The 19,287-nt window shown below is 37.2% G+C and overlaps 1 protein-coding gene and 1 pseudogene across 1 annotated transcript in view; both read right to left on the reverse strand.

The window, feature by feature from the left end:
- Positions 1-19,287, reverse strand: part of KHDRBS3 (KH RNA binding domain containing, signal transduction associated 3) — a 177,641-nt gene that overhangs the window by 98,146 nt on the left and 60,208 nt on the right. Inside the window, exon 2 of the mRNA XM_012807047.1 lies at positions 14,400-14,518. Within this exon, the coding sequence (XP_012662501.1) occupies positions 14,400-14,518 (119 nt within the window). The remainder of the gene's footprint in view (positions 1-14,399; positions 14,519-19,287) is intronic.
- Positions 1,009-1,074, reverse strand: LOC111726370 (annotated as a pseudogene).

Raw genomic sequence — 19,287 nt, forward strand, 5'->3', positions numbered from 1 at the left:
TGTATGAAAACACCACACTGTACCCCCAAAGTGCATCAATGTACACAGTTACCATTCAATAAAAAAAAAAAAAAAAAAAAGAAGAATCCTGAAACCATTGCCCTCGGGGAGCTGGTGGGGGAGAGGAAGTAGCCACTTCTGAAATCTGCCCAGACCTGCTGTCCTCATGTCCCCTTCCTCAACAGAAGCCTTCACCTGCAGAAGCAATAGTATTCAAGGGATCTTAGAGGAAGCAGAGACCTGGACCCTTACTGGACAGCAAACCTGCTATGGCCTTGACCTTAGACTTCTCAGCCTCCAGAACTGCGAGAAAACAAATTTCTGTTCTTTATAAATTACCAAGTCTCAAGTATTTTGTTATAGTAGCACAAATAGACTGAGATACCTTCTGCTATTACAAAAAGAATAGTCACATGCTGCATAGTTAAGTGGTCCATAGGACAACAAAAGGGAATTTCTAACACAGCATTCTGCAAAGGAGTTAAACTTCCTGATCCAACACATAAAAATATAATAACTAATCTACCCTACAGGTAATGCCATAATTTTGTATTTAAAGAGACAGCAGAAACTCCATTTTGTAAGTAAACCCTACACTGAGCCCCAGGCCCAAGACAGAGAAAAACCACAAGCAGAACCACCCAGGGAGGGGACAGCCAACCTGGGTGAAGCCCCCCTAATCAGAAACAGACACGAGACCCTTCCTAGAAAATGCTCAGCCACAGCCCTTCTGTGAAAGGGAGCCTCGGCCCCAACCAATCCTGTCTGGGACTGAGTTTCAACCAATACCTGACAGGATTGACTTAATAACCAACTCCTCAACCAGATCCAAAATGAACCAATCACCCAGTTGCTGTCACCCTAGAATGTATAAAAACCGCCTTCGCCTCTATAACAGGGTCGCCCCTGCACAGTCATGCTGTTCATGCTGTCCAGAGGTGTGACCCGAGCATATGCTTGAAAATAAAGACGCTCCTTTGCTTTTACATGAGTCCCTGGTGGTCTCTCAGTGGCGTCCTTCGGGTAGAGACCTGAAGGCCTGCTAGATAAATTCTAAAAGAGCTATAAGTTCTAAAAAAGCTGTAAATTCTAAAAAAGCTATAAATTCTAAAAGAGCTTTAACAGTATTCAATTAAATACAATGAAACTTTTTTCAAAACATTATACAAACTACATTCTTGAGAAATTACAAGTCTCTATTTGCAAGCAACTGGGGGAAACTACATAATTTTCACACAGCCTTAAGTGACTTGGAAATCAGAAAATTAGGGAGAGAAGAGTTCCACTATATTGCACTCTAGGTTATCTCCAATTACATGACAAACTCCTTCAGAACTTAATGGTCTTGAATGATAAACATTTTATTTACCTGATCAAAATCCAGCATCTTGGGCACTGCGGAGCGTGAGGAGCAGGAGGGGTAACAAGGAAGCTTGCCTTTATTCCATGTTCCAGGTGGCAGTCACCAGATCAACTGGGCCTGGAGGACTTGACTCCAAGGCTGTTCCCAGGTCTCCTAAGTTAGTGGTGGCTGACCGGGGGGACCTTGGTTCTTCCTTGATCACTGATTCTCCTTCACCTGAGTGTCTTGGGCTTCTACTTCCCCTGGTGGCCTCAGAGTAACAAGCTTTTGCTAAGAGTCTGGCTTCTAAGATGAGGAAGGCTGAAGCTGTCAGTCCTTAAAGCTCAGGCCTGGAATCACGTCAGCTCTAATGCAGGCTACCAGGCAGGTGGGACACAGGGTCAGGACCCAAGGTGGGAATGCGTGCAGGCGGGGCCAACAGGCATCATAGCACAATACAATACACAGCCATAGATCCAAAGGAGAAAGCAGTCCTTTATCAAAAAGCACAATATCTTTAGCCTCAATCATCAGTCTTTTTGATGACGTGGCTATCTGCATGTCTACCTTCTTTTCCCAATTGAGGGGGAGGTAGTGGTGGAGGGGGCAGGGTAGTGGTCTCTCTGAGGCCAGAGTCCCTCTCTTATTCATTTTCATACTTTAAAAACTGCTCTGTATAGCATCTAGCTTGTAACAGGTAAGCAATGTTTCCTACACAGAAAAGTGAATGACAAATGTCAACAAAAATTAATGTCCAAAATACTAAATCAGTACCCAAGATGTTAATTAAAACAAATCCTAGAATACACTCCACAGGCATAGATAGAAGAAAGAAGATTTCTGGTATGTGAGTCCCAACTGGTCAGTAATGTCTCATAACTGAGCATCTTATAAAATCTAAACGTTTATTTAAAATGCTTAAAATGAACATCTGAAAACACCTATAGTAGATTAAGGGATATTGGTATTAGATAAACAATGTAAATGTCTTTCTCTAGAGGTGGGTCTGAAGGAGAAACAAATGAGCAGATATGAAAAATGTTGAAACAACTGTTCCGACACAGGATGAATATAGACCGTCTTTTACTTACAATAGCTCAACTTATAATTTTTTTAATTTATGGCAGAGCAAAGGCAATATGAATTCAGTAGAAACTATACCTTTACAACTACTCTGTTTTTCACTTTCAGGATAGTACTTAGTAAACTGCATAAGGCATTCAACACTTATTATTAAATAGGCTTTGTGTTAGGTGATTTTGCTCAACTGCAGGCTAATGTAAGTGTTCTGAGCATGGTTAAGGTAGATTACACTACACTATCAGGTCTCGTAGGTAATAGACATTACATGCATTTTTGACTTAACACAATTTTCAACTTACAGTGGGTTTACTGGGATAGAACCCCATCATAAGCCAAGAAGCATTGGCATGCATCTCAAATTATTTTGGCAGCTAAGCAATTGTGAGAAAGGAAGAGGCTAAACGAAGCAGGTCTATTAGAGCATTCCACGTGAAGTGCAAACGCTACCCACCAATTACTATCTCAAACGTTTCCAAGTCTAAGTTAGGCGCTATGAGAATTATCCCATCCATACTCACACCTTTGCACCATCAGTGTGTGTGCCACACATATATCTATCTCAAACTTCTATACTTGCTCTATCAATGGTTATCGCTGCACTTCTTACATAGGGCAAGAAATTCATTATTAACATTCTACAGTCTGGAAGTAGAAAAATAGTTCCAATTGAGAAGTCTGTTTTTCTTGTTGCATTTAACTGATGGCAGTTGTTTTTACTTTACTACAAGGCTGAGCTTGTATCAGGCACAGGAGAAAGACCAGCTCTGTGGGTTTCTTATTCATTTACATTGTATTTTTAGTAGACCCTTAGTTCACATTCTCTTTTGCAGTAATCTTCGCCCATTTAAAAGTAAGTTTAATTAAAGCTAGATGATATAATCCATAAATCTATAAGCATGCATGTATAAACACCTCTATGCCCAAGTAAACTGAAAGCAAATGAAAAACTAAAACTTTGTAAGACCTTCTGCCTGTGGAATTCCCCCTTTAACTTCAGGATACTGTCTCAAAGGGCACATACCTCTATGAGCTTACATGAACCATGTAAGGGTACCAGTGTTAATCCGTGTACTAAATACTAATACAGATTTCTTTCTTTCTTTTTTTTTTTTTTCTGAGACACAGTCTTACTATGTCACCCTTGGTAGAGTGCTATGGCATCACAGCTTACAGCAGCCTCAAACTCTTGAGCTTAAGCAATTCTCCTGCCTCAGCCTCCCAAGTAGCTGGGACAGCAGGGCACCTGCCACAATGCCCAGTTATTTGTTCTGTTGCAGTTGTCATTGCTGTTTGGCAGGCCCAGGCTCAGTTTGAACCCACCAGCCCCAGTGTATGTGGTGGGTGCCCTAACCACTGAGCTATGGGCGCTGAACCCAGATTTCTTGTTTAAAAAAAAATGCATAGGCTATGAAGTCATAGATTTCTGGCATTCAAATACCTGCTTCTTAGTAACCATAATTTTTAGTAACTTACTTAGTCTCTGTTCTTCAGTTTTTTCATAGGTGAACAGGAGATAATAATCTCCACCTCATAAAACTATAGGATTAAATGGCTTAATCCACGTAAAGTGCTTAGAATAGTGCCTAGGACATAGAAAGTCACATGCTGTGTGTGTGTGTGCGTGCAAGAACAAGTCCACACATAACGAGGAGCTCTAATGCATCTAGAATAAAAATGAAGTGGAATGTTTGCACCCCACTTTGGGGACTGTCAGTTAAATATTTGCTTTCTATAACTTACTGAACTAAAGAACATCTTTAGCTCATAATCTACACTCACCTATTTCCTGCCGAAGGGTAAGAATACAAAAAGAGAATAAACAAGGTTTAACTTTCCCTATATTCTCATCAAATTAAAGAACAGATTGATCCTTTAATTACCTTAATGGGGCATTTTAAGTTCAATAACCTAATCACTGATATTATAACTTAAATAAATCCACATTTTAGTTGATATTCAGAATTTTGATCTTATCTGAATTATGCCAATGCTATAAATGCCAAACTCCAAACAATAGTTATTTCCTATCCTAACATAGTTACTAAGTGAGTCAAGTATTTGATTATTGACAATAATTTTTAGGATTCTAATAAATACCTCTAAAAATAACAATAACTTTTTACATAGGCATTTGAATTTCCTAGGAATAAGTCATTCAAACTTGTGTTTAAATCAATCATTCCTAAGTTTCAGAAGAACTTTTTAACAAAACGATCTTTTTAAGACAAAATACTACTTCTAATATATTGTCGTTGTTTATTTACTTCAATATTACAATATGTCAGGGCTCTCTACTAGCTATATAAAATTCTATGCCCAAGTAAAGCACTCAAGGCATTCCAGAATATATTCCTCACCATTTCAATGACTGCTGAAATCTACTAGTCCCCATAAGTAAGCCGCTATAGCTCAATAGTTATTCTGCTCTTCTCCCTGATCTCTGCCTAACAGCCCGAATCTATTCTTAAAGGACTATAATTCTTTCTCTAGAAATAACTCCATCCATCCCTCTCGAATTCTACAGTGTCCCTTTACTTCTCTTCTAATAATTCAACTATTTTCTGTATTATTTAGTAAAATTTATAGTTTCTCCAGTATATGATAAATACCTTTGAGTGAGTAGCACACACCCTTGATGTGCTGTAATTCCTATACTATAATGGTTTCTCAGTAAACACTTAAGGAATTAAAGTTTATTTTTCCCCAAATTAAATGTTAATATTCAATAGTTTTTCTTGATTTTCTTTGCTAGGGAGTTTGCTGCAACATATTGAAGCTATAGATAAATACTATGATTTAAATGTATTAATTTTCCAATCACAAATCACTGAGTACTACTGGTTAGTGGTTGAGATTATTTGGTGTTGCTCCATTGGGTGTAATTTCAACATCATATCTATTTCTAAATGGTAAACAGCCTAACGTATTTAGACATTAGCAATTATAAAAATCAATGAAGTGTACAAGCAACTTCGCCAAAAGATGATATGGGAAAAATAAACACACACATGCAGAGGCGCACACAGTTACGCACAGTCTGCACTAGGCTACCTCATGCACTTTCTTTTTTTTTGCAGTTTTTGGCTGGGGCTGGGTTTGAACCTGCCACCTCTGGTATATCGGGCCAGCGCCCTACTCCTTTGAGCCACAGGCACCACCCCCACCTTATGCACTTTCTATCTCCATTTAGTCACGGTTGTTTTCTGGGGGGAGTAGGGTAGAAGACAGAATAAATAACAAGCTATGTAGCCCATACACAGTGTCCGTAAACCTTGGGTGCAATTTAAAGTAGTTGTATAAAGGTGTTTCAAAGTGTTAATCCATAAAATTCCAAGCTGAATCAATCTGGCTACAAGTATGAAGAATGAAATGGAGGATTTAAAGCCAAAGGTAATGCATTGTTATGGATAAGAGGCTATTATCAATGCAATAAAAAGGGTAAGAGATGACAGTTCTGAACTAAGGAGTACAATGAAATGCAGGGAGAGGTAGGATAACTCATTTAGAAAATAAGTCAATGGTCTCTGAAGAGTGGAGCAGAGGAGGTAACTGCAAGAGAAGCAAGGAGACACAAACACGACGCCCTGGTGTCCAGCAGGGCCTGTAAGGACAATGTGCTGTCTGTTACTTCCTGAACTAGGGAGCACAGGAAAAGGTCCAGGCAGATGGAGAAGAGGAGGTCTGAAGTTCAGTCATGGAGTTAAACTTAAGACTTCCCTGGGATATCAAAGTGAAATATCTAGCAGGTGTTGGGTCTGACCTCAGGGCAGACACAGTTGAAACACCAGTGAACAGAAAAGCTGGACATTAAGTGGAACTGGCTCCTAAACTTCACTTCTTTCCACTCTGTAACCATGATTATCCATGGTTAAACTAAACTAAAGTTTTAGTTTTTCATTTGTTTTCAGTTTCCTTGGGTATAGAGGTGTTTAAGCATGCATGCTTATAGATTTATGGATTCTGTGTCCCTTGTTTCAGGTAATTATGCATCAATTATTTCTCCTGATAAAAGTTCTTAGTTGATTGCAAGGCATCAATTTCTGCCATTTTCCTCCAATATACTGTGAATCCTTGAAGAAGCTTATTAAGTTCTACTCATATTTCCTGTCTCTGGTACCTGCACAGTTAGGCAATTTTCTGTTGATTGACTTTGGTGATCCTTATAGAGTCCAGAACCAAAATAATCATATGGTAATATCTGAGATATGTAAGCCAGTAATTTATTTTTAAAGCACTAAACATGCTTCCACTTTCTGGCTCAGCAGCACATTTAGAGATCTATCCTCTACCATGTCCCCCCAAAGTAAGCACAGACATAATTACAGAGTTATATAATAAAATTAGGGTGAGACTAAATATAACCAAATTTTACAATTATTCATTTGGCTCAGGAAAATAGTAGCAATGTTAATAATAACTCCCCAAAACAACATCCGTAAATTATTTTAGGAACCCCTCCATATATGGTGTTTATGGATTCCACTTAACAACTGTAAGTTCAAGTATTGTTTTCTGCCTCAACAATCAAGGTTTTAAGAAAAACAAGGAAAAAAACAAAGCATGAAATTTAAAATCCCTTTGCAATATTTATCAAATGCTATCATATTTCCAAATATCCCCTTAAATACCTTTCCAATTCTCATAGCACAGGGACTGTATCAAAAGACCTAAGGTCCACAGACTTTGAGAACAGAACAAAAGAAGCTTCTGAAGATTTACTCCTCCCCTTGCTATTTATAATTTTCCTGCCTTCCAATTCCTTTTATAAGATAAGAGTCGTCAAAATGAGATGTGAAGATTCAAGTAGAAGAAATTGTCCATTGTAAAACAATGGCAGCTACTGGCGATTAAGTTTCTCTAAATCTATGTCATCCACAGTGGCCTTTCTACTGCACCATAGGAGCCCACATTTAATGACTACTAGGAGGGACACTCCTAGTGACTGATACTAGTAAATATGTCTTCAAGTGATTATTTTTGATATCAGGCTTCCTTGATGTCAGCAAGTTTCAACATTGCCACTAGCCAGCTGCTGTGGTTTGAATGCATCTCCTCCAAATTCACGCTGAAACGGATCCCCATTGCGGTGGTATTCAGACATAGGACTTCAGGGAAGTCATCAGTTCTTGAAGCCTCTGCCCCACGGACAGACTAGTGCCATCTAAAAGGGCCGGAGGAGCCGGCTCAGGCCCTGTTTGTCTTCTGCTTCCCCGCATGGGAGGATGCAGGTCGCAGGGTTGTCACCAGACACCAAAGCCAGGGCCTTAATCTTAGATTCCCCAGCTTCCAGAAATGTAAGGAAGAAACTTCAGTCCTTTATAACGACCCAGTTTTAGTATTTTGCTAGAGTAGCACATTAGTTTTGGTGATGGCACTTCAGATACAAAGTGAGAGCGGGGACAGGGGAGCATGGGTGCGCTCCCACCTGATGGGCACACCTCCTGGGTGGGAGACACAACCGCACTGGGGTTCACCCAACAAACACAAGCCCTGTGACCTAACTGTTTGTACACTCATAGTAATCTCAAATTAAAAAGAAGGATGTACAAAATATATTACGACTTTATTTCTACAGGTAAAGTATCAAATTAACACCAGAAAATACTATTTTCTTATAAATTCTCTGAAAAAAATATTGTGTATCTCTGAATATCCATTTGGAACCATAAAAAGGCAACATTTAACACACTTCTGTTACTATATTTACTATCCCAGAAAAACTAAAAACAAAACCCCTGATCATGTATTTCCATGGAATAGGTTTCTACCAAGTAGCAAATTCAGGGGTTTTAAATTATCTGTTAACACACTCCAATGGAAAAATGCAGCCAGCCTCAAAAATTTCTGTGAATCGCCAAAAACAAACATGTTTTACAGGGCCTTCTCCCTCAACGATCCTTAACCTAAGAGTATCTGTAAAGAGAACAAATACATCAAATATGAAATTTTTAATATGCATATAATAGAAAAACTTCTAATATAAGAAGTTATGCTAAGACAAAATTACTGCAAATAGCATTTACACACTTGGAATGCCTAGAGATTGAGAGAATTATCAAATTAAGAAACTCACACCTAATTTAAACATACAGATTTGACACATTACATACTCTTTAAGTTTTGAAGAACCCTACATAGTACAAAAGTATCTACTAAATTAACAGCCTTAGGCACATTTTTCCTCTAAAATGGAAATATTTTTTAATCCTAATTATAAAAACTACACTAAATTATCATTAGAACATTTGTGTGCAGAAACACATAAAGTAAAAAAAAAGCACACAAACCTACCCTTCAGAAAAGAACTATTGCTATAATTCCCCAACTCAAATTCTGTATTTCTATTTTCTTTGCTTTTTCTTTTTTCCTTTAACAATACAGACATCTTACAACACAGCATTATATACAGAGATATAATTTATTTAATTTCAACCTACAACTGACATTAAACAATGATGCATAAGCTTTTGCCCCAGAATGACTATGCACATGGCGGTCCCTTTCATGGCTTCATCTTCTAAAGCCTCATCTTCTAAAATAATTCAAATGTCATTTTCTATTTTAATTTTGCAGCCCCTTTGGTGAACGCTAACCCACACTCTGCTCCTTTGTGTCTTCTGTAAAAATCTACACACCCTCCTGAAATTATTATATTTGTCCAAATAAAATTGTCTGCAATTTCTCAAAGGCCGTCTGTACTACAATGCAGAGCCTCCACCATGGCGTCCCTGCACTCACCACCTTACTTCCAACCCCATGCCCAGCTAGTCTCTTTAGGGATGGCCCTCTTAGAGCAGCCTTCTCTGAGGGTGTCGAAATGATCCTTCTCTCTGTCTTTCCGGAGCACCCGGTATTAATAAATATTAACTAATTCAACCCTGAATTATTCAAATATTCGTCACCACAAAAGTAAGAGTGTCTTGAGACCAAAGACCGAGTCTTAATCATTTTGGTTTTCCCAGCACAACGCCGGCTCAGAGAAGACCCTCAGTAAGTGTTAGGCATAATGCATGTGAATAAGCAGATGAATGCTTACGACAGACCAGGGAACATGAAATGAACGTAAACGCGAACCCACCGTGCACCCACAGGTCCTCACAACCAGGACATCCCATTCCAGTCTTGAGTTAACATTTACATTAACTCTGTTCACCCAGGCACCATAAGTTAGGATTGGGGGGGGGGGCTTAGGAACGCACCACTATCACCAAGAAAACTATGGAGAACAATGTCCATAGTTTCTTAAAAATGAAATAAAAGTCATAAAACAGTGTTCAGGGTTTCACACTTCATAAGTTCAGATACATCCTGAAGAGAGTGAATACACATTAAAGTTTGAATACTAAATGACTCATGTTCAAGGCTGTGCCACTGAAAAGAGTATTGAAAATGGTCCATTAAGAGAAGAGAAATAATTCAATTAATGGAAGTCACTTTATTCCACCGAGTTTCATAAACGGCAGCCTTCCTGCCCCGGAAGTGGCAAGCGTGTGTCCAGGATCAATTCCACAGCACGCTATTCTCCACAGCTCCTCCAGGGGGGCAAGGCCTGCCCCTTCCTCCAGCTCAGTCTATTAACTGACACAGGAATGAAAATTTTTCTTAGAACTGCTGGCAGCATTATATCAGCCTCCACTCAAGGCTTGAAACTTGCATGCTCCATTATGCTAAGAAGAAATATCCCCTTTCAATATTCTGGAAGCAGTGGAATTGTGAGCTGCCTACTTCAGATGTAACAGTACTTGAAATAGACTCACTTCTCCATCAGACACAGAATTTATCTTTTCTCATTCCTAACTTCATCAAAGCTGACAATAAATAAATACAAGGTTTTATTTCATAAACTTTACTCACATACATTCATGATGTGGGTATGGACTCAGTCTGCATCATTAGGCAATTCCTCATTGTGCAAACTTCACAGTAGACTTACACAGACTGATGCGGTATATGCCACGACACACCAAGGATAGACAGTATAGCCTACTGTTCTGAGGCTACAGTGCATAACTGTATGAATGATGAAAAACAGGCAGATTCTGAAAGAGATCCAAGATGTAAAAGGAGGAAACAACCTGGGAAGCATCAGTAATTTTAGAGCTTTTAGCCTGAGCGGCAGAGTTTGAGGCAACCACTGTGCTGAAATGTGAGGACAAAGTATTGGAAAAGACAGGGTCTGAACTGGGGACTATCAAAACTGGGGTATAAGATCTGCCAAAATCTCTAGCCGACCTCTGAATCACATACGACAAAAATTAAATACAAAAGTCAAACTAAGGAAAGAAATGAACTGAAATTTGAACACTTATACAATAGACAACTTTGCAGTCAGATCAGAATCCAACCACTAAAACAGGAACGTCAACATTGTTCCAAGGAATACCAGTAAATCCGCAATGCATGCTCGTAATGTCCAACATATAATCTAAAATTACTCAACATGCAAAGAACTAGAGCAATATGACTCTTCTTATAGCAAGATAAAAACCCTAACCTGATTAAGATATTGGAACGAGAACATAGAGACTGTCAAGCACCTATATTGATGGAAGAAAGGAAAATAGCATTACACCTTTCAATGGAATGAAGGAACATAACATTTGCAATAAATTAAAAAAAGAAAATACCAACAGAGGAAACAAATTTTTTCACATACACATATGTCTATATGAATCAAATATGTTCTGAGACAGATTAATTCCAATAGCTGATATAAAAAATTAACCTGATGAGGTTAATAGCAAAATGAAGATGACATAGTAAGGAATCAATGAGTTTAAGAATACAGAAGTAAAATTATCCAATTCAAAGGACAGAAATAAAAAACCAAAACAAAATAGCAAACAGAGCCACAGGAACTTTTATGAGAATAATAAAATGCTGAACATACGTGTAACTGAAATCTCAAAGATGAAGAGAGGAAAAGGTAAGAAGAGATATTTGAAGAAGGAATACTGAAATATTGTAATAAAATTAAAAAATCCCTTAAAAAAATCCCAAAATCTTCACAAAAGATAACAATAAAAAATGTAGTTAGTGCCATATGATGTAGAATTCATCATTAAGCTCAAGGGCCAGACGGCTTCATTGGTGAATTGCACCAAATACATTAGAACCTCCATAGTTGATCATTGCCAGGCACTGACAACCTCCTTAAGTTGACCTAATTTTTATAGACCAGACATGCACCACATGTGCATAGCAGTACAGCCAGCCTAGCTCCTTATGTCAGCCACCTCCATATGTTGACCAGTTTGTTACATACGGTTTCTTGAGCGGTTCAACTTACAAAGATTCTACTGTATTTAGCAAGAAATAATACCAATCTAATATACAATCTTTGAGAAAAAGAAATACGTCCCCACTCAACTTACTAAACCAATGCTTAAATCTGATAAAAATATTATCTCCCAAATTTACACGTCAGTATCACTCACTAACATACCGGAGATGCTAAAATAATTTATACACATTTTAAGAGATCTTGTTGGAAGTCAAATTAGTTATTCCCTAGAAGTGTATGAACTGTAGGTAAAATGGATGTGCACAGCATGTACATTTGACCAGTAAGAGCACCTTCAATTCAACTTTGAAAAGTAATGCATAGTAACATTGCTTAAAACATGTGTTCATTTTTTGGTACCCTGTGTAAATGCAAATGAATCCAACAACATAGAAAAGAGACAATGTGCCTTTGGCAAGTAGAGTTTAACTCACGAATACAAAGAAAGCTAAATTTAAAAAAATTGTTAAAATTTACTATATAAGCAATATAAAATAAATACCCTGTGTTTATTTCAACAAATGCAGAAAAATCATTCCACAAAATTAACCAATCATTTAGGATCAGAACTCTCAGCAAATCTGACGTTGAAGAAAACTTCCTCTACTTTATAAATAACATCTACAAAAACTTAGAACTGACACTGCTCTTGATGGTAAAATACTGCATGCTTTCCTTTTTGGAAATAAGAGACGGATTCCTACTCTCACCACTTGTTTTCAGCACTATACTGGAGAGATTAACCAATACAATAAAGCAAGAAAAATTAGATACATACAAATTAGAAAGCAAGATGTAAACCATTTATGCAGATAATATGATTATACACGTATCAAATCCTAAGGAATCTACAAACCAACTTACCAGAACTAATAAGTGAATTTAAGTTTGGCAAGGTAGCAGAAGGTTAGCAAGGTTATTATACAAAATTTTATATTTAGAATCAAAAAATTAGAAAATAAAAATTAAAAATATTCAATTTACATAAAAAACAACAAAATATTGAGGAATAAGTTTGAGAAAAGACATATAAAGATCCCCCTACCCTGAAAAGAACAAAACATTGCTAAGGGAAATTAAAGAAGATGTAAATAAATGGAGATATATATATACCATGTTTAAGAAATAGGAGACAATATTAGGATGTCAAACCTCCACAAATTCCCCAACAGATTAGATACAAGTGCAATTATAGTCTCAGCAGACTGTTTCATGGCAATTAACAAATTCTTGAATTTATATATAATTGCAAAAGATCAAAAATATCTAAGCGATCCTGAAAAAGAATAATCAAGATGAAGGATGCTTCATGTCTTAAAGCCTACACTAATAAAGACAGTGGGGCATTGGATAAGGATCCATAAATCCATGAATAAATTAAAGAACAGAAAGCTTAGAAATATGACCCTACATACAAAGTCACCTGATACTCATCAAAGGCACCAAGATAATCAATCAGTGAAGGGGGAAACATTTTTGAACAATTAATGCCAAGATAATATTCATATGGAGAATAAAATGAACTTGACCCTTTATCTCACCATATACAAAAATTCATTTGGATGAATCATAGAACTAAAAGTAAAAGCTAAACCAGAATGGCTCAGATACTCACAAAACAAATATCTAACAAAAGATGTATATCCAAGTATATAAAAAGTGCCCACAACTCAATAACAAAAAGCCCAACAAAAAAAACAGCCCATTTAAAAATAGGAAAAAGATTTAAACACACAATTCATAACAGATGATCTATGAGTGGCTGATAGATACATAAAAAACTGCACAAAATCACTAATCATCAGGGAAATGCAAATTCACACCCAGAAAGATACCAATACACAATCAAAATAGCTAAAACTCAAAAAAAAGAACCTGACAGCACCAAATACTGGTGACAACATGGAGCAACTATAACAGGCACGGATTGTTTATGCAAATCTTACAAGGTAACATTTGGAAAATGTTTGAATTAGAAAAAAATAATAATGGCAATTTCTTGTGAGAGCAAATATACAGAAATTTTAGTACTACATTATTTACCAAAGAGAAATGAAACTATATGGTCACAAAACGACTTGTACAGAAGTGTTTACTGTAATTTAATTTATAATAACCAAAAACTTAAAACTGCCTAGCTAAATGCATAAACTGTGGTATAATCAGGTAACAGAGTATTGTTCATCCATAAAAAGAAATGAATTACTGATACATAAAACAGTCATATGTATAAATTGTGTAAACGGACACTCAAAAAAAGACAAAGGAAAAACAGGGCAAAGTTTAATGAAATTAGAACATGACACTTTTAAACTTTCATGTGATAAGTGCTGTACGGATCATTTAATATGTATTATTATATTTTAATAATCCTTAATCATCCAACCTCTTAATACAAATGAGGAAACTGAAGTGCAAAGAAATTAAATAGGTTGTCCCGGTCACATCACTAGTAACACTTGATGTGTATTTTTGTAGTATCCGTAACTCACAATAAAGTCAAATGGAAAAGACAGATTCACTAAATCTACACTAAATTAAGGTTTTTTATTAACTTTAAAAGTATCTCTGTGTAAGAGGAGGCACTAAGAGAAAATATCTCTGGAAAATATGAGATTATAAGGTAAACATCTGTTTCTCTGCGATTGAGTTAGGGTTAAAATATCTGCAGTGTAGACCTCACTGCCTTACCTTAGGAAACTGTTTTACAGGAATTAACACTTTCTGTCCCAGCTTCATGTTCTTATTTATCACCACATCAATGTACTTTTCTTCGTCCTTGCCTTCTCCTTTTTGAAACTTTTCTATTTCTGTGGAGGTAAAAAGATAACCATGAAATATATGACTCAGAACTGTGGAGGTTGGAAGTTTTGGTTAGCTCTGTTGTGGTATGAAATAAAAAACTGCAGATATAAAAATTATTATATTGCTATAATTATTTTTCAAATGATGATACATTCTGTTTTATCAATAATTCTTCATAAATTAAAAAAAGTACATATCATTACTCTATACAGTCAAATCTCAATTGCCCAGGTGAACGGATCAGATAACACACACAGAAAAAATAAAAATAAAGTTACTCAGGATCCTCCAGGAAACTAGATAAAGGCTGATCAAATAACAAAAGCCATAAAGCATTCACAGTGTACTGTTACAAAGCACTGACACATTCTTACTTATCAATCTTAACTGTCTTTCCAAGGATTCTACCATCAAGAATTGACTCCACAAGGGTATTAAAAACCTCAGACAACCTTCCCTCAGGCTACCTCCCCCAACCAAATTTTACCACATAACACATATCAGCTACACACTAAAGCCTTTGCTAATGCTCTTCGTTCTACTCGTGATGTTGTCATAATGTTATTTCACCTGCATCTCCTTTCAACGACAACCAAATTAAATCTCACCTTTTCCATGTAATTGCCTGTTTCCTCAATAGGGCAGCAAGAACAGGAGAATCAATCACTCCCACTTTGATAATCACAAAGTACTACATGTGCAACTCTACTGCTACTCTTAGATGGAAAAAGAAATGTAACTGCCACTAGCACATAAATTTCTCTTAAATAAAATCTGTATTTTCATTTAATAAACATCTACAACTTAGTACTGACTATATACAAAATCCAGATCCTACAAAATAGTAGCACAGTTTCATTCATTTTATGGCTATAGCCTTTGGCTATTTGCATTACTCTTGAATACTTGAGTATATGGACTGCTAATTCCAAAGACCAGTCACTAGACATCTAGGTTCGGAGAACAGTAATAGTACAAAGAAGGTACCAGAAGTGGTATCAGTTGCCCAAACGAATACACATATTTATCCATTTTGCTTATGAGCCAAGAATACCTAAGAACTTAATATGCAGCATCTCTGGACTAGCCACCTCATAGTCACGACATAATTCAACCATCTGAACAGATGTAACAATGAGGAGGTTCTAGGAGGTGAAAATGAAAAGCAAAGGTAGGATTTACCTCGAGGTTGTTCTGTCTCTAAGCACTGTTCCTATGCAGTCTCTCCCCCAGCGTCAGGTCAGACAGAAAATAAGTAGATGTTTATAGCAAGTGGGATAAAGGGAGGACGTGTTTCAAGCTGGAGGCTTCAGGGCCACTGAAGCAGCTAGTGTTTCTCGGGATACCACGGAGGAACTTTCGCTCCGTCATGCTATGCTGCCTCTCGTTTCTTCCCAAATTATTATCGATTAAACAGAGTTTGTTACACTTTAAAAGACACTGAATGGGACGTAACTATTTTATGATCCTAGTCTCAGATCTGCTAATAAATGTCTTTGTGATTCTAAAAAAGTACATTTATCAGGTTAGAATTTTGGTTCTCCATGTTTCAGATGAAAAGTCCAAAGTAGAGTCGATTTGGTTCTAAAACCTTAAGATCAGGTGTGATGCATGAATGCCAACAAAGGCTCTCTCTCCTTGAAACATTAGTAAGCAAGGTGCTTTCCTGAGTTCCCTGAGTCATTATGTGCAAATTCTGAAACCTACGGGGAGATATGGAACTCTCAGACTGTTGTAGTCAGCCAGGCAGAAATGTGGGTACCCTGTGGCTGGCACCTGAAGTGATTTGTGAGAAGACAGGTGGGCCTGATACTAACTCCTCCCTCAGAGCTAGATTACTGGATGCCTACCTGGCATCAGAGAAGTGGCTGGTGACAGAGAACACTACACAGCAGGACTGACTGTGATGTGATGGGTGTGGGGATGGACAGAGCAGGAGAGGACCTGAAAAGATGGATATGGAAAAGACCAAAATTCACACCTGCAGCTTCTGATCCAAGTTTCTAAGAAAAGATGAAGACTAAGTCCCCAGATAAACTAATAATTAGTTACTTTATTTCTTTTCTTGGTTTATACTATGTTTTGATCCTGGAAAACAAGTTGTAAATGGAATCTATAATGGGAACAGAATAGGAGATTCTCTTTAATTTGTATTGACTTTTTTCTATAAAAATAATATATATATATGGCAAAAATGTAAACAGTATATTATACAACAGGATATATTTTTTAAACCTTAACCCACATTCCAGAGGTAATTATAATCAACAATTTTTATATACTCTTCAGAAATTTTCTATGAATAAAGACTCAGATAAACAAATTTGAAAACTGCAGCATTAATGGTATAAAGAGCTTAAATTAGTTTTGTTTTCTTCAGTAAAGAGCAATAAGTCATACATCAGCTGCACCACTGAGTATAATAATTCTTGACTTCAGCTTTAATTAGAAGAAAATAAATCCCTTCTTTCATTTATCAACTTATGCTCTAATTGGAAGCACCAATGACATAATTAGAAGATTCAACAAAATTAGGTACATTGAAACTTCCTTAGGAATTTTTTAAGGATATATTATATGTATATATGTTAAAGTAGATGTAACTACCTACTGTATTTTCAAATAACTATTTCTATAATATTTGAAAACTCACACCAAATGCACAATTTAACATTTAATTACATAAAATGAGAACTTCAAAAGTGCTTCCTTGTATCAATAACATTTAAAATTTTGAATATATAAAGTAATGTAGGTAACACTGGGAAAATTATGATACGATTTTATCATACATTACACTAAAGTTGGAGATATATCTATGACTTTAAAGAATAAAATAAAAGAAAATCTCTAGATTAAATAACAGTCCACTTCATAAGTCTTAGATTGCTAAAATATACTATTACCCTAAGTGACCTTTAAATTATGTTGGAATATTTGACTGTTTAAGGTTTATTGGAAAAAATTCTAAGCCTGATGCCATAGTAGAAACATGTAGGTTTGCATTTCCTGGACCTGAAGCACCACACAAGGGAAGGAGCCCTGAGCCCCGTCACAGGAGTCAAACAGACCTAGTTTAAATCATGAGTGCCGGACTATTCTCAGGCCCTCGTGCACTCCAACTATAAAATTCAAAACCAGTCAAAGCTGGTGCTATTTAATCAACAATTTTGTGTTTTCTACTTGATTGAGGATTACCAGTAGCTCAGCGTTTTCATTAAATTCAATAAAATATAATGCCAAAAATGGGAAATTATAAAAAATAATCTATGAAATCTTGAGACAGCTGTCTCAAGCACTTATACCTGCCAGAAGTTTCCTACTCAGAAACCCAGGCTACCATTCTCTGATCTTCTCTGAAGGAGAGAAGGTACCTGACATCGCGCAAGATGACTGAGACCTTTTCGTTAACCATAGCAAAATAAGGCCAACCAATAGAGAAAACCCAATCAGATTTTCCAGGTTGAATGCATGGGGGATTGACTTTCACTAATCCCCAGATTACATGTGGTACAGCTTAATGTACCGTACCATCCCCCAGCTCAGAAATAATAAGCAAATGTGTGATTAAGGTTTTAGATAACAGAGGGGATTAAAATGCTATTTTCAAACCACAGAGGACACCAAACTCTGTCAACCATGAAATCTGGTTTCAGTAATAATGTCTGGTTTGATTTTTGTGTGTTCATTTGCTTTTGCCTCGGTCCAGAGTCCAGAGCTTCCTCAACAATGACCTCTTTCCTCTGTAATATTCCAAATATACTAATCCACTAATCCTTTCAAAAGCAGTCAAATAATATTTGGGATTAAATGAGTTAAATTTCATATATACATGTATATATATGTATGTATTTATGTATATGCCTAATTTTTCTCACAGACTCAAATACACCTAAATCATGTTTCCTTTTCCCTAGCAACTTCTTGACTAGAGATTTACCCCTCATAGCCTCGGACGGCTATGGAATGTTATCCAGTAGAGTCACACACTACAGCCCTGTCTTCCACAGCAAAACACGGGGTACCACCTCGCTGTGCATTAAACAGGAGGCTGGAGAAGCCCCGCTCACCCACACAGTGAAGCAGCAGACGCAGCTCCTCACGTTCGGACACAGAAGGTTCTACCAACACACTGTCTACTGACCACACGCACCACACGGTATAGCAAAGCAAGGAAAAAGCCACGCCAGCGGGCACAGTGACGGTTCACACTGCAGCAGACCACACGCATCCTCGACAGCGATCCTGAAAAGTCCCCATCACCTCATGATGTCATAGCTGTCACAAAGTCACAGTGCAATGCATTACTCGTGTTGTCTGTGGTGACACTGACAGAAAGGAATGTACCTCACCGCAAGCTGTGTAAAGGTGCACAGCGACATTCTGGGTCCCACGCTCACTCACTACTCATCCAATGACTCACTCCAAGCAACTTCCATTCCTGGTTAACTGCCCTATGCAGGTGCACTATTTTTTTCTAATCTTTTATCCTGTATTTTTACTGTACCTTTTCTATGTTTCTGTGCTTAGATACGCAAATGCTTAGCATTCTGTTACAACTGCCTAAGTATCTGCTATACAGGTTTGCAGACTACAGGCAGAAAGCAATACCATCCAGCCTAGATGTCCAGTAGGTTGTCCCATGCAGGTTTGTGACACACTTCTGTTCTACTCACACGAGGACAAGGCCTGAAGATGCAATTCTCAGAATGTAATCACAGCACTGAGGGATGCCGGCCTTCCAAGAAATCAGTGACCTTGGCTATCTATTTGG

This window comes from Otolemur garnettii, unplaced genomic scaffold, assembly GCF_000181295.1.
Source record: "Otolemur garnettii isolate 467f Iridium unplaced genomic scaffold, OtoGar3 scaffold00062, whole genome shotgun sequence".
Classification (NCBI taxonomy): Eukaryota; Metazoa; Chordata; class Mammalia; order Primates; family Galagidae; genus Otolemur; species Otolemur garnettii.